This window comes from Carettochelys insculpta, chromosome 10 (assembly GCF_033958435.1).
Source record: "Carettochelys insculpta isolate YL-2023 chromosome 10, ASM3395843v1, whole genome shotgun sequence".
NCBI classification, from domain to species: Eukaryota; Metazoa; Chordata; order Testudines; family Carettochelyidae; genus Carettochelys; species Carettochelys insculpta.
This window is the reverse complement of record NC_134146.1, coordinates 1,559,756-1,587,661: the sequence shown is the minus strand read 5'-3', so window position 1 is coordinate 1,587,661 and position 27,906 is coordinate 1,559,756. Positions and strand designations below refer to the sequence as shown.

The following is a 27,906-nucleotide window of genomic DNA, read 5'->3' as shown; positions in this document are numbered from 1 at the left end:
GGTTTACTCTCAGTAAAAAGATGGAAGTAAATCTGGCTGCCTCCTGCAGGTCAGTGTTAAAAAAACAGGAATCATTGGGTCTTTTCAATGATTGGCAATGCTTTTGTGTCCCAGGTAAATGTACAACTCACAAAACAAATTCAAACACAATAGGGCTGGAACAGTTAAAATTCAAATATGTAACAATTTAAAATTCAAATGTTTAATGACCATGGAACTTGTTTCTCTCATCATAATAATCAATCTATCAAGTCAGTTTGTTTAAAATACTGGCAAAAGAATATGTTACAAGAGGCCCTGTGATCCTGCACATCGGGAATACCAGATTAGGAAACAGGAGAGGTGAGGGCTGTTCCCAGCTCTGCTACTGAACAGGCACATAACCTTGGGCAAGTCACCTCGTCCCTCTGTGTCTTTATTTTCCATCCCATTCCATCTTGTGTATGCGTTGTCTATTTAGAATGCACATTCTTCGGGGCAGGCATGGTCGGGTATTTGTACAGTGCCTGGAACAAGAGGCCCATGATCTCAGATGGTTCCTCCATGCATCACCATAATAAAGGTAATAGATAATAAACTGCATTCCATTTATGGAACCCTAAATGGAACAGACTAATTTGCATTCAGTTAAATTTAATGCATGACACTCATTATTGTTTCATAATGACTCCAGTTATAATGTCTTATTCAGTTTCACTCTGAGCACTACACCAAGGAGAAGTGTCCATGTTTGCATACAGCTGCAAGAACCAAACTGGAGCACAGGAGTGTGGTAAGGAGGGTCACTACACATACCAAGGCACCATGCTGTTTGAGCCCCACTGGAATCTGAAGTATGACTTCCTTATTTACCTGTGAAGAGAGAGCTGGATGTGAAAACTGAGTAAAAACATATACCTAAGCTGCTACTAAATTTTCAATAGCTTTAGTTTCTCCTTTAGACGTAGTAATTAAGACAGTGCCACAGAGAAGCCTGTTTAATGTTAGTGGACAGCCCTCAACTCTCATTGCTCAGGCTCACTCCAAAGATTTAGCCTTTCATGCAGTATTAGAATTCAAAAGTCAAAGCTGAAGGAGAGACGTTTCCATTTAGTCTGTCTGCCCATCGTGACAGATGGCTTCTTCTTGACCTTCTGGGGCATTTACCAGGCACACGCTACCTCAGGCACTGTACTGTGCATTTATTTTCTCTTCAGCATTGTTCTTACATAAGTCTCAACAAGAGGAACATCAAGCAACTCCTGCACACTGTAGGACTGGAGGAATAAGCTTATGGAATGAATACAGTGAGGTCTCGGAGTACACGAATCCAAAGAGCGACTGACCTCGATCCATAGAGTAAACCTTGCTGTACTCGGTTTCATGTTCACATAACGCGAAGCTGCTGGGCTCTCAGCCTGCCTAGCTGCTGCAGGCAGCTAGGCAGGCTAACAGCCCCTTCCCCCTGCCTTCCCAGAGCACCACTAGGCACTGCTCTGAGAAGATAGGGTGAAAGCTTTTAGCCCACCTAGCTGCCTGCCCCTGTGGGCCGCCAGGCAGGCTAAAACCCCCTTCCCTCTGCCTTCTCAGAGCACCACTAGGCGTGGCTCTGAGAAGGTAGGGGAAGGCTTTTAGCCCACTTAGCTGCCTGCCCCTGTGGGTATCCAGGCAGGCTAAAACCCCCTTCCCCCTGCTCCCCAATGTGGCACCACTTGAGAGCCATGCCAATTCACCCCCATTAACCCCCTCCCCCGGCTCAACCCCCACAACCTCCCCACCCCATGGCCCCTGCTCACCTCCCCCAGCATTCTGGAATGGCCTGCCAAAAGGAGTGGTGGGGCAAACAGCCTAACTCCTACTAAAATGTGGCTTTATACCATAACAGGATCAACCCCACATTAAAAAATAAAAGAGCCCCAAAAAAGTGCCACTGCAGCTAAACAGCCAAATAAAGGAAGCAGCCAGAGGCAAAATGGCATCCTTTAAAATGTGGAAGTTAAATCTGAGTGAGAAAAATAGAAAGGAGCACAAACTCTGGCAAGTGAAGTGTAAAAATATAATTAGGAAGGCCCAAAAGAATTTAAAGAACAGCCAACCCGAAGACTCAAAAAGTAAGAGCTACAACATTTTAAAGTATGATAGAAGCCCAAACCCTGAACAATCATTAGAACCAGAGAATGATACTGATGCTAAAGGAGTGCTCAACCATGATAAAGTCATTGCAGAGAAACTATATGAATTCTCCACATCAGTCTTCACGGCTGAGGATGTGAGGGAGATTCCCAAAACACTCTTATGAGAAGGTCCTCTCATGGATGAATAGCCAGTTAAAGAACAGGAAACACAGGGCAGGAATAAATGGTAAATTTTCAGAACGAAGGGAGGTAAAGCAGTGGTATCCCGCAGCGGTCTTTAATGGAACCAGAACTATTCAACATGTTCATCAACTGTCTGAAAAAAGGGGGTAAAAGTAAGATGACAAAATTTGCCGATGGTACAAAACTACTCTAGATAGTTGGGCCCAAGGCAGATTGTGAAGAATTTTAAAGGAATTACTGGACTGCATGACTAGATAGCAAGGTGGCAGAAGAAATTCAGTATTGATAAGTGTAGAGCAAAGGACATTGGAAAGCATAAACCCAACTACAGGTATAAAATAATGGAGTTTAAATTAGCTGTTACCACTCAAGAAAGAGATTGCAAAAGCAATCAAGAAAGCTAGCAGAATGTTGGGAATCACTGGGAGAGGGGCAGTAGGACAAAAATGTCATATTGCCTCTATATAGATCCACGATATGCCCACATCTATAATACTACATGTAGATGTGGTTCTCAAAAAGATATATTGGACATAAGAGCAACAAACATGATTAGGACTATGGAACTGCTTTCATACAAGGAAAGATTAATAAGACTGGGACTTTTAAGCTTGATAAAGAGATGACTAAGAGGTGGATATGACACAGATCTATAAAATCAAGACTGGTGCGGAGAAAGTAAATAGTAAATGTCATTTATGGCTTCTCATAACACAAACTAAGTGTCACCAAATGAAATTAATAGGCAGCAGGTTTAAAACAAACAAAAAGAACAGAGAGAAAGCCGTGCTAGTCTATATACTAGCAAAACAAAAGGAAGTGTTACGTCACCTAAGGCACATTTAAATTGTGGAATTTTTTGCCAGAGTATGTCACGAAAGCTAACTTAAAAAAAATACATTAATGGAGGATAACTCTATCAAAACCTATTAGCAAAGGAAAAGGATGGTGTTCCTAACCATTGCTTGCCAGAAGCTGGTAATGGGTGACAGGGGATGGATCATTCAGTGATTACCTGTTCTGTTCATTCTCACTGGGACACATGGCATTGACCACTATCTGACCTAGTGTGGCTGTTCTCATGTTTACAAGTTTATGAATGGGATTATAGAAGATTGTGATAGCAAGGGACTAAATGACATGATCTATAAGGTCCCTTCCAGTGTGAAATAGGAACTTACAAGCTTATATGTCACATTGTTCCAATGACAGGTATGTCTATTTCTCACTGAACATGGAGCTTCCACTTCAGAATATTTCCAACATTCAACTGATGGGACACCTAGGAAAAAACAAAATATGTTGCATCAACAATCACACCAGGATGAGACACCACGTGAAATACAAAATCCTTTCATATGGGATATGACGGCTATCTGTCCATCATGCATCTTAGCAGTCTCTATGGACTAATAACTAAGAGGTGAAATAACACCAGCAATGACAGAACACCCTAAGAGGTGAAATAACACCAGCAATGACAGAACTTTGCTGGAAAACACAGGATCACAGGGCTGGAAGGGACCTCAGGAGGTCACCTAGTCCAGCCCCCTGCTTCAAGCAGGATCAACCCCCACTAAGTCATCCCAGCCAGGACCTTGTCCAGCCGGGACTTAAAAACCTCAAGGGATGGAGAATCCACCACGTCTCTAGGCAGCTCATTCCAAAGCTTCACCACCTGCCTGGTGATGTAATTTTTCCTAATATCTAACCTACACCTTTCTCTCTTCAACTTCTGACCATTACTCCTTGTTCTGCCATCTGACACCACTGAGAACAGTTTCTCACCTGCACATTCAAATCTTCACCACTAGTGAAATCCTAGCACCAGTGAATAGCACATTGGGAAAGAAAAAGCAGCCCCCACAATTCATATGGGGACAAGATCTCACCACTGGTCTATGGGCTATCTCCAATTCTAGCTCTACTGCTATGCCTCCTGCCTCCACCATACCCCATAATAAACTATTTAATGATTTCTCCTTATGGATGCTTGTTGTATCTCTGCAATGCTATTTTTTAAATTTATTCTCTAAGAAATGTGGATCCCTGCAATTTAAGTTTAGTGGAGGTACCAGGGAGACAAGGGAATGCAAAGAGTCTTGACATCCCATTAGCACAGTATATACACCCCACTATAATGACAAAGATGTAAGAGTGAAAATAATCCATCAAACAATGCCTGAGTAAAGAGAAAAAAATGTGAGAAACATATTTGCATATCTGGTTTGGCAGCTAGGTAGGGTCCGTCTCTTGAAAAGAAATACTTTTGTAGTAGGAGTGGGGACTTGATTGTTTATAGTATTTTCAATGATTCATTAACAGTAGATAACTGGATTTTTTTTTTTTTTTAATAAAGAGTGTCTGGCTCCTATCATTCCATCCCTCAGAAAGTCTAGAGTCCCTAACAAAGATTTTCCTACTTAGTCACTGTGCAGGATGGAAAGTACCAAAATACTTTTGACTGATGCAGTTCAGCTTTCCTTTAACTAGGCTAAGCCATGAACTCCATGAATTGCAATGCAGAATGGTCTGTAAACAGATGAGCCATGCAGATCTTCAGCAGGCTAGGTTCTACAGGGATTCTAGGGAGCAGGCCAATTGTCAACACTCTGATCTTACAGACCCATATTGGGGGAGACAGGCATACTCCCCAGGGGTGGGAGGATTAAATGAGTATATCGGGATTCCCCAGATGTTTATTAACAACTGGACATAAATTAGCCCTTCGTCAGGATGAAGCAGCATTGATTGAAACAGAGGTAAAATAATTGCTTGCCTTCTTTTCCATTCTCTGTTTTCCCCATTTCTAAATGACTATCCAGATACCTCTCTCTCCACCACCGATTTTCCCCAAAGTCTGGATTTCAAACTCTGCATGGTACATAGTTATTTCTCTAATCCCTCCCTCTTTCACACAACAAAGGAGGAGAGATATCTGTTTCTCACTTTTATGGCAATAGATCAATACTTCTGGACTCTTCAGAATGGCGAAGGCTTCCCCATCGTCCTCTCCTGGCCGGTGATACCGACAGTGCACAGGCAACATGGCTTTAAAACAATGATCACATTCAGGACCAGGTTTCATGTAAATAAGAATGGCAAGCTCTGTGGCTACGTACTCAGGAGATTCCACATCAACAGTATCCGGACTCATCAGAGCCTGTGGAAAACATAATCAACACAGATGAAGGAGTATCATAAAAAGCACAGTGATACTTACATAGGAAATAAAGGATTAAAACGATTAAAACAGTTAATCTGGCAAGGTAATCTACTACATTGTCATGAGAAGGGCCCTACCAAATTCATGGCAATGCAAAATGCCTCATGGACCATAAAATCTGGTCTTGTCCGTGCTTTTACCCTATGCTGTACAGATAATACAGGGGAGATCAGCGTTTCTGAAATTGGAGGTCCTGACTCAAGAGGGAGTTGCAGGGGGAAATCACAAGATTATTTTACAAAGGTCACAGTATTGCCACTCTTCTGCACTGCTGCTTTCAGAGCTGGACAACAACAGAGCAATGGTTGTCCTGTTGCAGGTGCCCAACTCTGAAGGCAGCACCCACCAACAGCAGTGCAGAAGTATGGGTGGCAATGCCATTCCCATGTCGCCCTTACCGCTGTACCACTGATATTAGCACTGGGTGGCCAGTGAGTAGCAGCCGCTGACTAAGGGCCCAGCTCTGCAGACAGCAACACAGAAGTAAGGGCGGCAATACCATACCAGATCAAACTGGCCAACAGCCCCAGCAGACCAGCTCTGAAGGCAGCACTGCTGCTGCCAGCAGCCACGCAGCACCACCACAGCCCCGTACAATAACCCTGCAACCCCCCCGACATACCAACTCCTTCTGGGGACAGGACTCCTACATTACATCACTGTGAATGTTCAGATATGAATATATGAAATTATGAAATTTACAGTTTTTAAAATCATGAAAGGGACCAAACTGGAACCCGAATTTGGTCGGGCTCTCATCATGAGGGAGACAAGAGTTTAATTCCCAGACTGGAGACCTTTTTCCTCAGGGTGACAAAGACAAATGTTAATTCTGTGTCTATTTTATTCATATAGTGCCCGCCACTACGCTACTAACTTCAGTGGCATTACATTCATTACACGAGGAGTACATCTGGAGCAGTATTTTATACATTTGTATTACAGTATGGCCTAAAGGGTCCAATCAAATTTGGGACCATATCTACACATAGCAAGACACAGACCTTACAACCTAAACAGACACAACAGACTAGGGGTGGGATGCAGTGATTATCATCTCCACTTTATAGAGGAAGGATTGAGGAACACAGATTAAGGGCCTAATCCGACGTCTCACAGGTTGGTTGCTGTGGGTTCCAGGCTCTACTCCTGTCTGCCAGCCCCTGCCTCCTCTCTCCCCCCGCCAGCCAACATTCTGAGCACTGGTCCCAGGCCCACAACATCAGCCACTGGCCAACAGGTCCAGCCCCTGGCCACCAACTCTCTCCTGACAACACTAGCCGGGCTCTGCTCCCAGCTACCAGCTCTGCTGTCCCTGGCTCCCTGCCACCAGCCAGGCTCCACTCCCAGGCCCCTGCCGACTAGGCCTGCACCCACTGAGTCCTGGCCAACAAGGCGTGTGCATGCCAGGCCCCTGGCCCACACAGCCCCCAGCCACACAGATCGGTGGCCTGATTCTCTAGTCTGGTAATATCTGTGGTCCCGCTGCACCGGAGCAAGGACAACATCCTGGACAATGCCAGACCACAGATGCTGCTGGACAGGAGAGTCCTGGAGTAGAGAGGTACAACCTGTACCCTACATAACTAATAAGAGAATCCTATAGAAGTACTCTCTGAGTCTTTCAGCTACAATACAACCACAACTTTCGGGGGAGTTCTTCAGGAAAAACTGCCTTCCCTAATAATTCTTCGAGCTACTTCTATCGCATGAGAGCTGTTTTCCCCAGTTTCCCATCTATGAATGTGCCTGTACATAAAAGAAAGCTCTGTCATGAGAGGGAACATGAGAAGGGCAGATGAAAGTTCATCTCCACCCAAATGTTTAAAATTATAGGCACTGGACAGTTACTCACAAGTATTCAAATCCTTGTTTTTCCTTGTCTGAACCACTTCCAAGCAAATCAGCATGACCCCTAGGACGTCCTACCTCAGTTAGGTTATGCTGTTGTAGAGATGCCAGCTCATAGGGATCTACGTACAGTCCTGTTGGTAGGTGTTCTTTAATTGCCACAGTGCAGCTCCCCATAGCTTCAACTCCCAAATCAAGTTCTACTTTTGTTAGCAGGTCTCTTAAAAAGCAAAGACAACATTAGCACAAATTTCAAATAAATGCACAAAAATTTAAACAGATATCTCTCTGATGTGGCTCTCTGCTATTTTGCTCTGAGAACACAGAAAACAATATATATCTATCTAAAGTCTACCCTTTTCCTTTTAGGAAACAAGGTTCTCCTATATCTCCAGATCCATGAGAATCAACATGTCTCTTTTTTGTCAATTCCCCACTTGTGCTCCAGTATTACTGAAAATACTCAGAAACACATCTTGGCGTGGGCTTAAAAACATAAAAGCCATAGTGCATCAGACCAAAGGTCCATCTAGCACAGTATCCTATGTTCCAACAGTAGCCAATGCCAAATGCCCCAGAGGGAGTGAACATAACAGGTAATCATTGAGTGACCCATCCCGCCACCCATTCCCAGCTTCCGGCGAACAGAGGCTAGGGACACCATTCCTACCCATCTTGGGTAATAGCCATTGATGAACCAAACCTCCATGAATTTATCTAGTCCTTTTGTGAACCCTGATAAAGTCCTGGTCTTCACAACATCCTGGCCATGTCTACACTAGCCCCAAACTTCAAAATGGCTACGCAAATGGCCATTTTGAAGTTTACTAATGAAGCGCTGAAATGCATATTCAGCGGTTCATTAGCATGCGGGTGGCCGTGGCGCTTCAAAATTGGTGCGGCTCACCGCTGCGTAGCTCGTCCCGACAGGGCTCCTTTTCAAAAGAGCCCCACCTACTTCGAAGTCCCCTTATTCCCATCTGCTCATAGGAATACGGGGACTTCAAAGTAGGCGGGGTCCTTTCGAAGAGGAGCCCCGTCGGGGCAAGCCGCGTCAATTTTGAAGCACCATGGCCACCCGCATGCTAATGAAGCGCTGAATATGCATTTCAGTGCTTCATTAGTAAACTTCGAAATGGCCATTTGCGTGGCCATTTCGAAGTTGGGGGCTAGTGTAGATGTAGCCCCTCTGTCAACAAATTCCACAGCTTCTACCATGTGCTCCCCTTTGTTTGTTTTAAACATACTACCCATTAATTTCATGTGGTGACCCCTAGTTTTCACGTTATGGAAACAAGTGAATAACTTTCCTTTTTCACTTTTTCCACACCAGTCATGATTTTCTAGACCTCTAACACTTCCCCCCTTACTCTCCTTTTTTCTAAAATGAAAAGTCACAGTCTTTTTAATCTCTCTTCATATGGCAACTGTTTCAAACTCCTACTAATTTTTGTTGCCATTTTCTGAATCTTTTCCAACGCCAATATATCTTTTTTAAGATGAAGCAACCACATCTGTACACAGTATTCAAGATGTGGGCATACCTGGATTTATATAGAGGCAATAAGCTATTCTCTGTCCCTTATAAAAATGATTTCAAACATTATATTTTCTCTTTTGACTTATGCTGCATGTTGGGGGATGTGTTTTCAAAGAAGCATCCACAATGACTCCCCGATCTCTCTCTTGAATACTTATAGCTAAATTAGTCCCCATCAATTGTATGCATAGCTGAGATTATTTTTTCCAATGTGCATTACTTTACATTTATAAGCATTAAATTTCATTTGCCATTTTGTCACCCAATCACTTAATATTTTGAAATCTTTTTGAAGCTCTTCATAGTCTGCTTTGTTCTTAACTGTCTTGAGCAGTTTTATCATCTGCAAATTCTGCCACATCACCGTTCACCCCTTTCTCCAGATCAGTTATAAATAGGTTGAATACAGTACAGACCCTTGTGGTCCATTCTGAAAACTTACTATTTATTCCAACCCTTTATTTTCTGTCTTTTAACCAGTTATCATGCCTTCTTATCCCATTACAACTTATTTAGGAGCCTTTGGTGAGGGACCTTGTCAAAAGGTTTCTGGAAATCTAAGTATCTTATATCCAATGGATCTACCTTGTCCACATGATTACTGACTCCCCTCTCAAAGAACTCTAGTAGATTAGTTAGGCATGAGTTCCCTTTACATAAAGTATGCTGAATTTCCCCCAACAATTTACATTCATACGATCATAGAATCAAAGAATTCTACAGCTGAAAGGGACCTCAGGAGGTCATTTAGTTCAGCCCCCCTCCCAAAGCAGGATCAACCCTTGGATGCATTAAATCCGACTATATGGAACTGTGTGTATCTAGCTTTTCTAAATAGCTCTTAACCCAGTCTTTCCCCTCAGAGGGCTGCCCACCTCCTTCCCATACTGCATTGCCTAGTGCCATAGTCGGGGAGCTGACCTTCTTCATGAAGACTCATGCAAAAAAAGCCGAGTATTTCAGCCTTTCCCATATCATCTATCACCAGGCTACCTCCCTCAGCAAGTAATGGCCCCACACCCTCCCTGATAATCCTCTTATTGTTAACATGCCTGCGGAAACCCTTCTTGTTGCCCATTACATTCCTGGCTAGCTGCAATTCCAATTGTGCTTTCACTTTCCTGATTACTACCTGGCATTCCCCAGCCATATATTTAAACTCCTCCTCAGTCATCTGTCCAAGTTTCCACTTCTTATGCACATCCTTTCTAAGTTCACCAAGGATTTCCCTTGTAAGCCAAGCTGGTTGTTTACCAAATTTGCTTTTCTTACTGCGCATTGGGACGGTTTGTTCCTGTGCTTTCAATAAGGCCTCTTTAAAATACTGCCAGCTGTCCTGAACACCTCTTCCCTTCATATTAGCTTCCCAGGAGATCCTGCCCATCAGTTCTCTCAGAGAGTCAAAGTCTGCTCTTCTGAAATCAAGGGTCTGTATTTTACTGTTCACCTTTCTTTCTTTTGTCTAGCCTAGGCATCCTTCAGTTTGCATACACTATGGATCGCGCCCTTTATAGTTTCAATTGAGGACTTCATTTACAGCATCTACTGTGACTATGAAGACCCACACGAGAGTGACAGTCCTTGCTGCATCTCTTGCAGATGTGGTGGGTGTCTGGCAAGTCCTTAGTGTGCTTTCTGTGCGCTCGCTTCTCCTCTGCTAGATGTCTGATCCTCATCTCGCCCTTCTGAAGGCCCTTGTGTAACCCCTGCCTCCATCTGCTGCGGTTGTCTGCTAGTTCTTCCCAGTTGTCCAGCTCGATGTCTACCTCTCTGAGGTCTCTCTTGCAGACATCTTGGTAGCGCAACTGGGGGCGTCCGGGAGGTCTTTTGCCAGAGGCTAGCTCACCATACAGGATGTCTTTTGGAATCCTTCCATCATTCATCCTGTGGACGTGGCCAAGCCAGCGGAGTCAACGCTGCCTGAGGAGGGTGTGCATGGTTGGGATTCCAGCTTGCTCGAGGACGGCGGTGTTGGTCACTCTGTCCTTCCATGCTATTCCAAGGATGCGCCTGAGGCAGCGCAAGTGGAAGACGTTCATCCTCATTTCCTGGCGGGCATACGGGGTCCAAGTCTCACTGCCATAAAGGAGGGTGCTAAGGATGCAGGCTCTGTAGACTTGCATTTTGGTGTGAGTGTACAGCTTGTTGTTATTCCACACTCTCTTGCTGAGTCTGGACAGAGTTGTGGCCGCTTTTCCGATCCTCCTGTTTAGCTCAGTGTCCAACGACAGGGTGTCAGTGATGGTGGACCCGAGGTACACGAACTCGTGGATGACCTCTAACGTATAGTTGTCAATGCTGATTGATGGGGATTCAGCAACATCCTGACCGAGTACGTTTGTCTTCTTTAGGCTGATGGTAAGCCCAAAGTCCTTGCACGCTTTGGAGAACTGATCCACCAGTTTTTGAAGCTGGTCTTCTGTGTGAGACACTACAGCAGGATCCTGAAATCTACCATCTCATAAGCGCTGCAGCCCAGGTTGCCACCCACTTCTAGCTCTCCTACTAATTCTTCCCTGTTTGTGAGCAGCAGGTCAAGCTGTGCACAGCCCATGGTCAGGTCCATCAGCACTTATACCAAGAAGTTATCCCCTACATTGTCCAAAAACTCCCTGGATTGTCTGTGTGCTGCTGTATTGGTTTTCCAACAAATGTCTGGGTGGTTAAAGTCTCTCATGAGAACCAGGGCCTGTTATTTGAAAGCTTCTTTTATTTGTCTGAAGAAATCCTCATCTACTTGATCAGGTGGCCTATAGAAGACACCAACCACAACATCACCTCTGTTGCTTCCACTTCTAAGCTTAACCCAGAGACACTCATCTGGCTTTTCTCCCTCCATATACTGAAGCTCTGAGCAATCGTACTGCTCTCTCACATAAATTGCAGCTCCTCCTCCTATCCTCCCCTGCCTGTCGTTCTTGAACAGTTTATACCCTTACATGACAGTACTCCAGTTATGTGCATCATTCCACCATGCCTCTGTTATTCTAATCACCTCATATTTTTTTGACTGTGCCAGGGCTTCAAATTCTTCCTGTTTATTTCCCAGGCTTCTTGCATTTGTGCACAAACACCTTAGCTAATCAGATGATTGGCCTACTTTCTCCTTTTGAACGAATGGTCCTCCTTTGCTGAACCTTCCTCCTTCCCCACTTACCTCAGGGCTTGTGTCACCATCCCCCGACAAACCTAGTTTAAAGCCCTCCTCACTAGGATTACAAGCCTGCCCACAAAGACGCCGTTTCCTCTCTTCGTCAGGTGGGTCCCATCACTTTCTAGAAATTCTTGTTCCTGAGACAAAATCCCATGGTAGAAATAAAACCAAGCACCTCTCTCTGACACCACCTGAGCAACCACACCTTCACTTCCATGGTTCCAAGTCTGGATGGGAGATGGATGACTTCGTCCCTCTTAGGAGGAAGTCCCCAACCACCAAGACCACCCGCCTTCTTCTCCTGGGGGTGACGGTCATAGAACTGCCATCCTTAGGATTACATATCCCATGCCATCCAGTCAGTGGGGTCTTCTGATCCCTTCTCTGAGCGGTCTCTGCCACAGCATTCTCCACCATATCACCCATGCACACAGCTTGAATGCAGCGGGTTACCTCTACAGGAATTGGAGATACCTGACTTGGCCGCCTTCTCCACATGCTTCCAGTTTTCTTCCCCAGTTTGTACTGCCCTTATTGGGTGCTCAGCCTGCTGTGCCTGCAGTACTTACTGATGCCCTGTGTCGAGGAAGTCTTCACTTATGTATCTTGCAATTTTATTCTTTACTATAGTTTCAACTAATTTGCCCAGTACTGATATTAAGACTTGTCTTTATGTAATTGCCAGGATCACCTCTAGAGCTCTTCTTAAATATTAGCGTCACATTAGGTGTCTTCAGCAGCTGATTTCAAGAATTGGTTACAAATCACACTTAATAGTTCTGCAATTTCACATTTCTTTCAGAACTCTTGGCTGAATGCCATCTGATCCTGGTGACTTGTTACAGTTAAGTTTATCAGTTTGCTCCAAAACCTCCTTAAATGGCACCTCAGTCTGGGACAACTCCTCAAATTAACAGCAGCACACCTACAAAAGAAGAAATCAGAAAAGCCACTGCCCATCTGAAAAACGGAAAAGCACGTGGTCCAGACAACATCCCCACAGAATCAAGGCAGGTAGTAAGTCTTCGGTGAACACGTTGTATAATCTATTTGGGTAAATTTGGAACACTGAAGAGATCCCACAAGACTGGAAACATGGTACCTTACCAAGCTTCGAAAGAAAGGGAACCTGAAGGAATGCAAGAACTAGAGGGGCATCACGTTACTGTCTATTCCCGGAATAGTGTTCAATAGGATTCTCTTGGAGAGAATGAAGACAGAAATCAATAGACAGATCAGGAAAGAACAGGCCACCTTCTGAAGGGAGATCTTGTGCTGACCAAATAGCAACTCTCAGAGTGATCATAGAATAGTCGCTCGAGTGGAACTCCCCGTGCGTAACCTTCAAAGATTTTGAAAAAGCCTTTGACAGCATTAATAAAGACACTGTGTGGAAACTGCTGAAATACCATGGCATCCCATCCAAGATCATTAACTTGATTGGTTCAATGTATGAACCCTCGACATGCCAAGTTGTTCACAATGGTGTTCTCCAGAATCCTTCAGCACACTGTTGGGAGTGCAACAAGAGTGCCTATTGTCACTTTTCCTGTTCTTGCTCACAATGGACTGGATTATGAAGAAGACAAGAGATGTCCATCAACAAGGCATTCAATGGACACTTTTCCAACAGCTAGAAGACACTGATCTTGCTGATGATGTCACCCTCCTTTCACACCAACATGAAAGCCTGAAAGAAAAGGTCACAACACCAGACAAAACTGCCTCAATGACAGGACTGAGCATTAGCAAGGGAAAGACCAAGACAATGAGGATCCACCAATCCAACACCACCATCACAGTGGGAGGGGATGACCTGGAAGATGTGGAACAGTTCACCTACTTTGGGGGTATTATGGGCATAGATGGAGGAACAGACAAGGATATCAATGCCAGGATAGGGAAAGCAAAAGCTGCATTCAAGACTCTCTGTCCCATATGGAGTTCACAAATAATATCTGTGAAGACAGAACCGTAGATCTTCAACACAAATATGAAGAGTGTACTTTTATATGGATGCGAGACCTGGTGTACTAAAAAGCCTTCAAATCACAAGGTAAAGAGATTCACAAATAGATGCCTGAGGTACATCCTTCACATCATATGGCAAGACTTCATCACAAATGAGAAGCTTTGGAACAGGGCAGCACAAGAACCAATTGACACTAAAACCAAGAGAAGAAAATGGGGATGGCTAGGCCACACTCTCAAAAAACCATCATCCAGCATAGTCTATCAAGCTCTCCCATGGAACCCACATGGCAAATGCAAAAGAGGAAGACCTTGGACAGCATGGACAAGGTCTACTGAGGCTGAAGGACAACAACTGGGGAACTCCTGGAGCCAGCTAGAAGTTTTGTCCCAAGACAAAGTGAAGTGGAGGAGACTTGTAGATGACCTATGCTCCATGTGGACTACAAGAGTTAAGTAGTAGTAATAGTTAAAACTCATTTTGGGCTTTTCTTATTATATTTTTACACTTGACAGAGTTTATGCTCCTTTCTGTTTTCCTCACTGGGATTTAACTTCCACTTTTTAAACAATAGCTTTTTATCTCTCGCTGCTTCTTTTACCTGGTTGTTAAGCCATGGAGGCACTTTTTTTGTTTTCTTACTGTTTTTTAATTTGGGTTATACATTAAAGTTGAGCCTCTCTTATGGTGTCTTTGAAAAGTCTTCATGCAGCTTGCAGGGATTTTACTTTTGGCATAGTACCTTTTAATTTCTATTTAGCTAACCTCCTTATTTTTGTGTAGTTCCCCTTTCTGAAATTAAAGGCCACAGTGTTAGGCTGCTGAGGCATTTTTTTTGTTTGTTTTTTCAAATTGGAGATAACACATCTCCCTAGAACTTGAAGGGACCTTGGGAGGTCATCTAGTCCAGTCCCCTGCCCTCTTGGCAGGACCAAGCACCATCCCTGACATCTATTTGCCCCACTCCCTAAATAGCCTCCTCAAGGATTGAGCTTCCAACCCTAGGTTTAGCAGGCCAACGCTCAAACCACTGAGCTGACCCTCCCCGTGAGTTCCAAGTCCCCTGAGGCAGCTTCATGTTATTGCCATGATATAACTAATAGGTAACCAGTAAATATTTAAGCACTGATGCTGCCAACACCTACATATATGCTTAACTTTACTCATAAGTGAATCATATTGAATATAGTGCAGCACCTTTCTTAATTATGCATAAGTCAGTGCAGCTATTCACATGCATACAGTTAAGTACATGCATGTTTGCAGAACAGGTCTCTAATTGGCAAACTAGTAATTGATGCATTCTCTGAGTCTGTCATCAACTCACCTGTGAAATCCCTCTTTCAGAAGCTGTTGAGTCACAGTGATATCAGGACAAGTGGCCTGTGCAGCTGAAAACAACACAAAATAAACTTTTACAGTGTTCAAAGCACTGCATGAATTGTTAGCACTAAGGCTAATGACTGGCTACTTGAAGTAGCTTCAGCAAACTCTGAATTTACTGCTTGTCTGGAAGAAGTGACTCTACAATCAATCATAGTAAAGAAGAGATGACAATCAATCATAGTAAAGAAGAGATGGGTCTCAGATACAGTCAGTATAGTCACTGGACACAAACAGAAATCTGTCATACTCTTTGGCTCTCAGATTTAAAACCCAGGTTTGGCAAATACTTGTCTGAAGTTAAGCATGTGTAACTTTGCAGGATTGGGTCCTAACTAAACACAGGTTGTGTTATTTAATGTTACTACAAAGGGCCTCCAGATGTTTAGAGCCTTGACTAAGCCCTTGTGGCAAGATCAACGTAGTACACTACTGTAAGCAATCAAAAAAGACAGAACACTTGATCAATTTCTGGGTACATAAATCTGGTTAATTCTAACCATCTAATGGCATTTGATACCCGGTTCCACACTGAGTCAGTTTTTAATTCAGCAAAATACGTTTGTTGCTGCATAAGATAACATTACTTTTCTAGATATCAGAAATGTACCATTGATTTAATCTTGTCTTGATTTTTGAAATCACTTGCAGTAGTGAGCACAGAAAGTCAAAACAAAAGTCAAAACAAAACAAAAGAAAGAGTCAAGGAACTATGCCTACCTGACACACTGCTTTTGGTTATACTAACATTCCTAACAATTTATACTGACAATGTTCCCTCTAATTTTTCCATCCGTGAGTGGAATAAATTTTATGTGAATCAAAGCATGTGCATATGCACACCACCAGTAAAAACATTTCCTGCTGGCCGTGGACAGCTATGAATGTTCTGCTGATCAGCTGGGCGGCACCTGAATCTCTTGTGGGTGACTGCCCAAGCACTCAGCTTACAGTAAACACTGATGACAGATGTTGTTTTATAAAACCTACAAAACTTTCCAGGGAGAAGGACAAGGAGATGTTCAGAACACCAAGAAAAAACAAGCATTTACAAAACCAAAAGTTATTGCTTCTTTTTCAGATGAGTTAGCATTTTGGTAGCATTATTCCAATGTAAAATAAAAAACTACATATACACAGTGAATTTGTTTTGTGTGTTTCCTTCATCACAGGTGATACCTTCACAAGCTATAATCTCAGAAATTTTACCTTTTCTTTCAATACTGCTCAATACATAAACAGTATTCCATGATTAAGTAGAAAAAACCATAAGAATCTACTTCTGCATTGTTTATCAAACTACACAGCAAATTCATTCCAATAATTGTAATAAATTACACCAACTATTTACACAACAAATATTTTGGTCCTATTTGCATTCATTCTTCCCTGGAATGTTTGATTAGTACAGTATTACTTGAAACAAATCGCAACAATTTACGGATATTCTATAATGTTATGTTTAATAATATCTCTTCTCATTTCATAGCTTGCAAGGAACTCAGATTCTCTTTGAGCACTTTCAGTTATCAGTTGCTTAGAAAGTTCATTTAGCAGCTTGCTAAGTAAAAGTTTAAATATTTTAATTTGTTTAACTTACACAAATTTCTTGCTGTGCAAAGAAGCAAGGATATGCTAAAGGTGAAAATAGTTTTCCAGTGGAACACCATCTCCATCCACTGCTTCTGCATTTCCAAATCCAACTGCAAAAAAAATCACAGATCCTATGAACATAGGATATTTCAATCAATAGATTCCCAGTTCAAATCAGAAATTCACACCTGTGTTTTTATCACAATAATTATATCCACAATTCCCATACAACAAAGCCTGTCAGCATCCTTTTCTCCTTATCTGTCCACATGGACAATATCAATATATTTATGTTGGCATGTTTGTTAGCATCAAGATCTGTGTGTGGGCACAGCTACACTACAACTGGCAGGCATTTTGGGTGCAGGTAGGCACGTGCATGCTAGCTCTGACTGCGACTCTAAAGATAGCAGCATGACCACGTTGGCAGCTCCGGCTAGCCACCTAAGTATGCACTTAGTATTTTGCATTGTACTCTGATCACTCACCAAAGCTGCCACCCATTACACCATGGCACACCGCTATTTCTAGCGGGCTACTGCTATCAGAACTCACACATGTGCAGCTACCCAACCTGGAAATTACACCTTCTCTCTGAAGTGTAGATGTGTCACTGTCAAGTTCTCACTCACTCACTCACACACACACACACCCCAGACCGTAAGCTTAGTAGGTAATGAATTTCCATGGGTAAAACCCATTTCTTCAGATGTGGCAGGGGGAATGAGGAAAAAAGGGGGTTACTGTCACTACTAGGACCAAAGCAAATAGCATGTGTGTCATTCCTGCAAATATCAAAGGTGGGGAAATTGCCTTTGTAATGCGTAATTCAGATCTTTGTTAAGACCTAATTTGTGTCAAATTTGCACATGAATTCCAGTTCAGATAGATGTCTCCCTCTGTGTCTCATGGTAAAGACAGGACTGCTTGAAATTTGCTATTCACATAACCCATTAATCCAGATTAGTTGATTTGGTTAAAACTGCAGTAGACATAACCCAGCTTTTCACATGGGCCCATGATTTAAATTCAATCCCGGGCTCTGCTACAAGGTGCCACTTGAGCAGCTGCCTGTACCTGTAGTACAGTACCTTCACAAGAGCCAGTGTAGAACATACCTCGTTTTGGCAGCATACACAGCCGTCGCTGCATGGGGGACGAGTAAGTACACGTTCCACTGTCCAGATCACACACCCGTCCCTCTATGAATGGGGGAAGCATGGCTGTCAGTCAGTGCGTGTTGCTGTCCAGATCAGACACCCCCCCACAACGCGTAGGGAGTGAAGGTTAAGTGCGTCTATGTATGTCACTGTCTAAATCTCTCACACACGCACACCTCAATGCAGAGAGGGGGTGCAGTGTGTGTCAGCCTGTGTGTCACTGGATCACACACACCCCTCCTCAATGTGCAGGAGTGGGGAGTAAGTGTGTGTGTGTGTGTGTGTGTGTGTGTGTGTGTGTGTGTGTCACTGTCTGGATCTCACACTCCTTGAGGAGTGTGTGTGTGTGTGTGTGTCACTGTCCGGATCTCACACTCCTTGAGTGTGTGTGTGTGTATGTGTGTGTGTCACTGTCTGGATCTCACACTCCTTGAGGAGTGTGTGTGTGTGTGTGTGTGTGTGTGTGTGTGTCACTGTCCGGATCTCACACTCCTTGAGGAGTGTGTGTGTGTGTGTGTGTGTGTGTCACTGTCCGGATCTCACACTCCTTGAGGAGTGTGTGTGTGTGTGTCACTGTCCGGATCTCACACTCCTTGAGGAGTGTGTGTGTGTGTGTCACTGTCCGGATCTCACACTCCTTGAGGAGTGTGTGTGTGTGTGTCACTGTCCGGATCTCACACTCCTTGAGGAGTGTGTGTGTGTGTGTGTGTGTCACTGTCCGGATCTCACACTCCTTGAGGAGTGTGTGTGTGTGTCCCTGTCCCAATCACGCCCACCCCCTCAGAGCAGGGGGCGGGGGTTAGCGTGGCGCTGCCGCAAGCGGAGGCACATGAGCACTGGCAAGGCCCCGTCTCGGGATCCCCACGTTCCCCAGGCCGGGGCGCCGGGCCTGCCGGGGCGCGGGGACCGGACCGGACCGGACCGGACCGGACGCGGCCGCCCGGCCTGTGGAGGCGTTTACCTCCCCTCAGACCGCACAGCTGCCGGGGGGGCGGGAACTGAGCGCCGCCGCCGCCGCGAACGCGCACTCGGGCCCGGTCGCGGTCGCGCCCACCCCTCAGGCTGCGGGGAGGGGCGACAAACGCCGAGCCGGGGCCCCGCCAGCGGCTCCCACCCCCCCGCGCTCACCGCCGCGCGACGCCGGGCCCCGCCGAGGCGCCCGCCCCACTTGCCTGCGCGAGCCGCGGGGCCAGTGCCCGCCCTTCCGGCCGGCAGCGCGCTGGGCAGCCCCGCGGGGGCCTACGCTCCTGCGGCGGCGGGGCGGTTGTCACGGTAACCGGCAGTGCCTGACGAGGCGGGGAGGCGGCCTGGGGAGAGCAGTGCGGGGCCGGAGCAGCTCCAGCCGCCCCGGTCGGGGGCTCGGGAGGCGGCTTACAGGTGAGCCGGTTAAACCTCAGCGTACTTTACAGCGGCCCAGCAAGAAGTCCTGGGGCACCTGCGAGACTGACCGATATTTGGGAGCATCAGCTTTCGTGGGCAAAGACCCGCTTCGTCAGGTGACGAAGGCCCCGTTAGCCTGTAAGGGGCCCCAGGACTTCCTGTGGTTCTGGAAGACGCAGACTGACGCGGCTCAGTGTCTCTATTCCCGCTTCCCCAGCGGAGACACTCGGGGGCAGAGAGGGCTTAAAATCGTTGTCACGGGCTCTGTTAGAGGACAACCTGCTCGTACAAGATGTTCCTTCTGAACCTCCCTCAGGTAGTGGCCGTCTTATGCCCTGAAGCGTGAGGGCTTATAGCCCCCCTGCATTTAAACAAAAAAAAAAAATCCAGTGCAAATGTTCTTGTTCATATAAACGTCTGCTCGTTTTTAAGAGCGGTTAAGTTCTCGCCCTTAGAAGCAGTCCCCTGGCACTAGCCCCCACGGGTGTAAAAGAGCCATCTCTCTTTTCCGCTTTTAAATTTCCTGCCATTCAGTTCTGGTGAGAGGTAAAGGGGTGGGCCCAATTTATTTGCTCTAACTAGCACTGATTGATTTTATATTTCAGTTGGTGTGCGGAGAGCACGGGGAAGAGGAATTGACCAGCAGGGGCCACTGGCAGTGGGAAGGGCTATTTTCAATAGGGGCTCCACCACTGGGACACCTATGGAGTAAGTGCCTCAGTCCTCGTCTTCCTAAACAATCCCAGTCTTCTCAGTCTCTTCTCATATAGAAATCTTCTGGTGCTGCTGTTCATTTTTTGTTCCCCGTCTCTGAGTCTTCTCCTCCCCCATGAATTATTTACAACTGGCCAGGTAGATTTGTTGGCAGGTTTCTTAAGAGGAGGGTCTAATATATTCTGGAAATACAAAACAAAAAAAAAAACCGAGAGATTTCAGTTTCGTACGTGTTGGAGTTGTGTGTTCAAAACTCTTCCTAAATACGTGGAATAGAGAAGAATACTAACATCCCTAGGATTTGAACTGGGGGCGGGGGGGTGGAATAATTGAATAACTAGGACAACTGAATTATCAGTTTTAATTTCTTCCACAATAAATTATATACCGTAAAACTCGTACTTTGTGATTGTTGATTTTTACAGCTACATGTTCATGCTTTAATTTTGCAGTAAGTGTTTCACTGGATTTTGTTTTCTGAATATTTTCTACTGTTTTTCCACAGCTTTATTTTCAAATTTGCACAAACAAACATACACCTAAACAAAGTAGCACAAATGTGTCCCACGAAAGCTCATCACCAAATAAATAATTCTGTTAGCAGCAGAAATATAGCTCTTTAAAAACTTTTGTTTTGTTGGAGTACAGACTAACATGGCTACCTCTCTGTTACTATTAAACATACACCTCAAATATGATTTAGTCCCTATGCAAAACTTGTCCTTTGGCCATAAATTGTAAGAAATTAAAATAGTCGGTTGAAAAAAAAATTTTGAAATGATTAACTGAGCTTTTCCAGATCAGTATCTGTAATTTGCAGCCGAGTATTGTTTATGAAAAAATATAACACAATACACTGATAAAAAATGGAAAATATATAAGTAAAAAAAAAAATCTTTAGGCCTCTGTTTGGTTATGTGATACCCAGACTCAAAAGCAGAGTTGACAAATCCTGAGATCAACTGTTGGATATCTTTCCTCCCCTCACCCTCCACTCCACCACTGGGGCACATGTTCAACAAAGGACTTCAGCACATATTTAGGTCCCACTGAAGTCAGTAAGACTTAGAGAGAGGGTTAAATGCTCTTCTGAGTCAGGGACTGCTGACCCTGATCAGAACTACCCCTAAGTAAAGAGCAGCATCAGTTTCATCCATGTTTTCCTTTTTCTCTTGCAGCGAACATTGAATCACCCACCTAGCACAGCTCAGTAAGGATTTATTTTGTTCAGCCGGTAGCATGAACTGGAATGGCTTATATTGCAAAGAAGTGTGGCATTCGCTTTCATCCTCCATCCATTATCCTGATCTATGAAGAGGAAAATAAGGATAGAGTACACCAGCGTATCATGCCTATCCGAAACTTCTCCAAGTTCTCCGGTACAGTATATGTTCAGTTTTGGCACCCTCCAGCCCCCTTCCACAAAACTGCAACGGGCCAGCAGTATGGAGAGATGGCATCTGGGCACCTGTTCATGGACTGGCAGGTTTCTTCTCTCCAGCTCTGCATGGGAGTTGTAAGGTAGGGCTAGAGATCAAATATGCAGTGCTCGCCAACCTTGGCCATCAACCCAGGAAACACCCCAACCTGAAGTATTTAGTTTAAAATTGAGTAGTGTCACTCATAGGGCAGCAACTTACTTGAGAATCTTTGAGATAAGAGCATTATTTAAGAACTGTGTTTTTGAGACTAATGTGAAGTGGGGCAGCCTTTTTTTTTTTTTCTCCCCAGATTGCAGCAGGGCTGCAGAACAGTTGAAGAATAACCCTCGGCACAAGGCTTACCTACAAAGAGTCTCACTGCAGCAACTGCAGAAATTATACTGTTTGTTGAGAGGCCACTTGCAGGGACAGAGTTTGGCCCAGAGCTTGGAGCAGATTCAGAAAGAACAGACCGTTGACCCAGAGGAGGACCTGAACAAACTAGATGATAAGGAACTGGCGAAAAGGAAGAGTATCATGGATGAGCTGTTTGAAAAGAACAGGAAGAAGAAGGATGACCCAGATTTCATTTACAATGTTGAGGTTGAGTTCCCACAAGATGAGCAGCTGGAATCCTGTGGCTGGGATGCGGAATCAGACAATGAGTTCTGATAATAGATGACACCACCTGGATAATCAGTATGTAAAGAGAAAACCCTTACTTCTCATTACACAGAGAGCGCAGTTACCACGTCCATCATATTGCATTAGTCTGCAGAGCTTGATTAGCACTTTTTACAAACCATGCAACGGATGCATTTTACATTGGTAAATAAGTGATCGGTGCCTATGTTGGTTTAGCAGACTTACAATTTTCGAAGTCCGACATGAAAGCTTGATAAAAGTAATATGGGGATATTGGAAATTATTTGTAAATGCTTAGATTCGTAGCTGTTAAGTAACTGAAAAAAATTTAAATCTTTATTTATGTTTCATTCATGTTTGGCAGGGAAATGAGACTGGTTATTTTTGTTTTGTTCAATTTTACCTTAGTCTTTCAAATACAATGTTAAGGTTGCAAAGCTTTACATCCAACTCATGAGAAGGAAACATTGGGATTCTTGTTGCATATATGCAGTATTTTATTATTAGGTTGTTGTAAGTGTTTTAATCTCTAGTCTATCTGTAGACAAATCAATATTGCAATGAAAATATTACCTTTCAATTTTCTGATTTAACTCTTCAACCTCAGTGTTTCATGAATGTACATTTTTGTATTCAAGAAATCAAATTTTTAAACAACCAATTAACTTCAGAGATACTATAAATAATTCAACAATTTGGAATCCATAAAACAAGAGAGATTTGTCTCCCTAATTTGCCCAGTGCTGTAGGTAAATAAACAAGTCAGGAGACGTTTGCTTTAACATGCCTGGGAATTTGATACTTCGAGTGAAACAAATTCTTTAGCTGCACTGCCTTATCAGACTGCTATGTTCTGAGCACTGCTAGAGGGCAGCTCCTTGTAGGAGCTTTTATGGGAAGCCATGGCATCTAAGATTCTCCAAATAGCAGTTTGTTGTCAGAAGAGGGCTAAAAGGCCCCCTATGCTTTTCCCTCCTCAGCCACTGTGTAAAGATGGTAAAGCAGACAGTGAATTAACAGGCCACAGTGATTATAGTAATTTTCCCAGCCTTGAATTAAATGTCACTAACATCCTTTCAGATCTCAAAACACAAAATGCAACAGGGACCTATCCTGCACCCAGATCTCATGTTGGCTAACCAGGTAGCTAGGAAACTGAGAGGAAAAGGGAAAGGTGCCGTCGCTCATTATAAGGTGTTAACAAACTGGAGGAAATTCACAAAGGGTATCCATGTACTATTTAAAGTTTCAGTGTTGTGTTACAGAGGACACACATTACGGCAAAGACACCCAAAACAGTAACCAGTAGTTTTACAAGATAACCAGAGCATGGAGCTAGAGACCAGCACCTCTCAGAAAGACAACTCTGCAGCTGCAGGCATATTGCACCAAAAGAGAACCATGAGGCCTCTCTCATCACTGTCACATAAAAGATTTCTGAGCAATATTACTCTTAGTACTAAGTATTGGCATTGTTGCTCTTTATGGAGCATGGTGTAGGAGCCTGATGAGTTCTTTGATGGCTGCTGAGACTGATGATCAAGTGACACCTCCATCCACAGTTAAGGGACAATCATGCAGTAGCAATGCTCTGATTCCAAATAGCAGATTCTTTCCTTCTCTGACACCAGTCATCACAAAGCTCGATCCAGTCCACCTTGGAATGGGTCCCTTCACCTAAAAGGTGACCTTGCCAAGCAGAGCAGAATTCTGCACTCCTTTCTCTATCATCCACGGAGCTTCCAAACGATGCTAAGTCATCTGTGCAAGCATCCTGAAATTTGTGCAACAGTTTGAGTCTAGACCCTTCACAAGATTCAGAGTACAGCGCATTCTGTGGGACCTTATAATCCAGCATTCACTTGACATGTTCAAGCCACCTGAGTCTTTTCTCACTAATCCGTGTTTCCATGAATGATATACCAGCATGATTTAACACTTCCACATTTGTCACTGTTTTGCTATCTTATTCAAAGAATTTTACACAAGCATCTGATATAAAAGCTGTTTAGACTTTGTTTTGCATAAATTATCCATGTATCTGAGCCAAATAGAAGAGTATATAAACTATGTCTCAAATACAGATTTTCATAACAATTTGTTGTTATTCCTGTCTCTGTCTTGCAAAAAACCAAAGTTCCTGGATGCTTTGCCAATTCTACTAGTGAGTTCAGCATCAAGATTTACCTTGCTGGTTACCGCAGAGTCAAGGTAGCAAAACTTGTTTATCAGCATCCAGATAAAAAGCATTCAAGGTGATATCTGGAATTGGTTCTGAAGAGCTTTGATGCATGGTAACAGTCTTCAAGCTTATTGCTAGCCCAAAGATTAGGTGTGAATCAGAGAACTTGATAATTAGATGTTATAGAGAATCTACACTATGAACCACAAGAGCTGCATTATCATCTGTGAACATCAGATCCCTTAATTTTTGTTTTATCTCTTATCAGTCTTCTGGCAATATGCAGATTCCTGTCATCATCTTGATCTGTCAACTACAAGTCCTAATAAAACCACCTTCCGGCTTCACAGTTGGTAGATCTCGTCCTCTTCCCAATGAAAGTAGTATGCCTACTTCCCACCTCTTTGTCCAAGGGGTTTTCAGAACTTAGTACATTCCCAATGACACCTTAAATTTTGTGTTTACTCCTAATGGTAGTTCTGTGAACTAACTAGCCTTTATTCCTAAGGTCACTACAATCTTCCTCAGATAACGGGAAGCAGTAGTATTCTCCTCCTGGATGAATCAAACATCCTAAGGACATAAAATGCATAAGTTGGATAGGGTTAGGGCACAAAGATACACAGCAGAACCATCCTAGCTTCAGGTGCAGTTCTTCTCATCACTTTGTATTCTGAACCGTGTAGCAAATTTGTGGACAGACAGATCTTATGAGGAGTGTCAGGGATTTTTATCCCTAGGGCATTATCGTCTCCATGTGTCAGGGGAAACAAGCCTCTGGCAGTGTAAAAAATCAATGCAGGTACATGGAAAAATCTAAAGTTACATAGGCTGCCATTTAGCAGCCCCCTGCAATGGTCACTGAGTCAGTTGGTTTCCCCGGTAACCTGAACTCATGAATTATTCATGAACGAAGGTTTGAAATAGAGTCCTCTGATTGGCCCAAGGTAATCTTTTCTAGCACCTTTGGCCAGGCAGAGGACCTGTTTGAAAACACCTGTGTAGAATTTTGGATATGGTAATCAGGTAACGAATAATCACGAACTCGCTCTATAAATTCAGGGCTGTCAGTCCATTCGGCGGCCCTTGGGGACGCAGATGGGAACTCTGCTACCCAGCCCAGGGGAGCGAGGCAGCGTACGCTGCGTCCACTAAACCCTCAGGTCAGGCTCAGGCCAAAGACGCTGAAATCACCTCAGCGTTCGCAGCACCTGCTGCGACGCCAACTGCAGCTGACGGAGACCTGAGCAGACCAGCGGCGCCAGCGCCCTGGCGCACTTGCTTCGAGGAGCAACAAGTGGGCTCTTTGGCGTACCTGTTGGGTGGCGAACTGGCCCGCGGCTCCAGCCGCGGGTACTGCGTACCCAGCGGGGAGACCAGGAGCCCACCAACCTTGTGTCATCACTGCTGCTCCTCTCGGCATCGCTCTCTAATTAACACGCCTTATTGGACACGACACCCTACCTGGACTGGACAACGCACCAGATTGGACACCCATCACTATACGGAGACACGTAACTTTACCTATTAGACTCATGGCAAGGCCCCGGTCTTTTTTCCATTGGAGTGGGCACATTACATACATTAGAAAAACACTTCAATAGTTGTGGGCACCGGGACCCCTGACGGGGGCGGAGGGTTGCACCCACTGTTGTGCCGTTCTTCCAGCAGGGGGAGGGCAGAGCCCGGGGGTCCGACCCCTTACGGCCAGGCCTAAAAAGCCCGTACCGTCCCAATTGGGAGCACACTTGAATAAAACTATTCGTTATAATTAGTCTTAGGGTTAGAGTTATTAATTAAATAAGGATTGTTATGGTTATTAGTTAATTAGAGTTATAGTATTAAAGTCTCAGTCTAGGCGCCGTAAGGTGTAAACAAAAACTACCTTGCTCCTTTATCCTTTTACCCCTTTCCCTTATATTTATCCCGGAGCGGGTCAAAAGATCCCTGGGAAAAGGCTGGAGTTTAAGGGGGTTGGCTTTGGGTAGAATTCCCGGCAGCCTCCACCGCCAGCCACTTGGGCTGGGAGTAGCACCCTGGCCCAGATTCCCTCTACTCTTCCTCATTTTCCCCAATTTATTAACCTAACTTTTTTGCTTTGCGGATAAATAAAGTTAACCATACAGGTGATCCATATGGAGTATAACATAATAATTATAAGTGTAAGTTAAGTATAGTTAAGTTCTTAGTTAATGAGTTGGCTTATGTGTATGTTTTATTGTTGTTGCTGTGTCTTTGCTTGCTGCTGTTTTTGCTAATAAATCATTTCCTGGTTGCACCCGTTAATCTGTGCCTGAGCCTCGTTTCCTGTTCCGGCCACTACCTGCTAGGGGAATAAAGTAGAACTTGGGTGCACTTGCATTGCCCCCATCAACGGCTGCACCCTTCTCCTGCTTGGTGGGGTGGTTGGGTCCCCCCCGGAACCGTGGGTCCTAGCGCCCGGCTCGCCCGCGCTATTTCAGCCACCAAGCGGGAAGAAACCACCGGTTGCGCAGCAAGGAGCTCCATGGGCTACTTACAGGGCTTTCCATCAACACTTTCTTAACCACTGTAGAGTCAACATCCTGACCCCTGGTGAGGCAGCATGTGGTTAAAAGGGGGTTATGGAACAAGCTGACCCCAACAGCCTGTAAGTTCCTTTACAATTCTGCCTGGGCAAGTTTAATCATCCCTACGTGTTTTGGAATGATATAGTGCTTCATACATCACTCTGAGAGCAGTGGCTGACATGGAGGAGCCTGAGAAAGGAGTTAATCATGCAGGTGCTTAGACTTTGTGGATGGAAGTCAGATTGGTACGGTATGTGCAGCATGCTATAGAATCAGAGAGGACATTGCAGAGCAGGGAGGAAAATGGCATTATGTGACCTTCAGAAGAAGAAAGAGAACTCCAGTGCAGACAGAGGTACAAAACCTGCACCGGTACTATGGCAGAGAATGGTTCAGAAGAGCTATCTGAGGAAAGGGATCAGAAGATGACCCCATTAACCAGCAGGCATGGGATGCACTGTCCTGGGGCGGGGTTCCATGACCCCCACTCCACAAAGGAAGAGATGGGTGTTGGTGGCCAGGAACTCCCTCCTCAGGGGACAGAATCATCCATCTATTGTCCACTCTAGGAAAAAAGGGCCCCACCCTCACCTCTGGTGCAAAGACAGCCATCCCGGTGGGGGGGGGGGTGAGAAGAGGTGTGGGAGCACCTGGGAATTGAGCACCACCTGCTCTGTTGAGGATGCTGCACATCTGCTGGATGGAGGCTCATCCCATGCTGCTCCAACAGGAAGGCTGTGCAGATTCCACGCCACCAGCCCCAGGGCTGTGGAGTGGGTAAAATGTGAGATGCCTCCCTAAGCCCTTTTTGATGCTTCTTGCATTTTGAACTTTGTCTT

At 44.6% G+C, this 27,906-nt stretch overlaps 2 protein-coding genes across 6 annotated transcripts; one reads left to right on the top strand and one right to left on the bottom strand.

Annotated features, from left to right (window-relative positions):
- Positions 1-186: 186 nt before the first annotated feature.
- PIGX (phosphatidylinositol glycan anchor biosynthesis class X) lies at positions 187-19,477 on the bottom strand. Of its 4 annotated transcripts, none has more exons than XM_075003981.1 (8): positions 19,349-19,477; positions 18,135-18,218; positions 17,024-17,126; positions 15,368-15,431; positions 7,453-7,594; positions 5,247-5,460; positions 3,479-3,579; positions 187-852 (listed from the first exon to the last, which is right to left on the bottom strand). In XM_075003981.1, exons 3-8 carry the CDS (start codon positions 17,112-17,114, stop codon positions 706-708), a joined length of 759 nt encoding a protein of 252 aa, XP_074860082.1. In that variant the 5' UTR covers positions 17,115-17,126; positions 18,135-18,218; positions 19,349-19,477; the 3' UTR covers positions 187-705. The 4 variants fall into 4 exon arrangements, with proteins under 4 accessions (XP_074860082.1, XP_074860083.1, XP_074860084.1 ...); XM_075003982.1 differs by lacking the exon at positions 19,349-19,477 and adding an exon at positions 19,305-19,336; XM_075003983.1 differs by lacking the exon at positions 19,349-19,477 and adding an exon at positions 19,138-19,335.
- On the top strand, positions 19,414-26,796 carry CEP19 (centrosomal protein 19). Of its 2 annotated transcripts, XM_075003985.1 has the most exons (4): positions 19,414-19,553; positions 20,162-20,264; positions 21,449-21,649; positions 22,002-26,796. In XM_075003985.1, exons 3-4 carry the CDS (start codon positions 21,520-21,522, stop codon positions 22,361-22,363), a joined length of 492 nt encoding a protein of 163 aa, XP_074860086.1. In that variant the 5' UTR covers positions 19,414-19,553; positions 20,162-20,264; positions 21,449-21,519; the 3' UTR covers positions 22,364-26,796. The 2 variants fall into 2 exon arrangements, with proteins under 2 accessions (XP_074860086.1, XP_074860087.1); XM_075003986.1 differs by lacking the exon at positions 20,162-20,264 and having other exon boundaries at positions 19,424-19,553.
- The last annotated feature ends 1,110 nt before the right edge of the window (positions 26,797-27,906 follow it).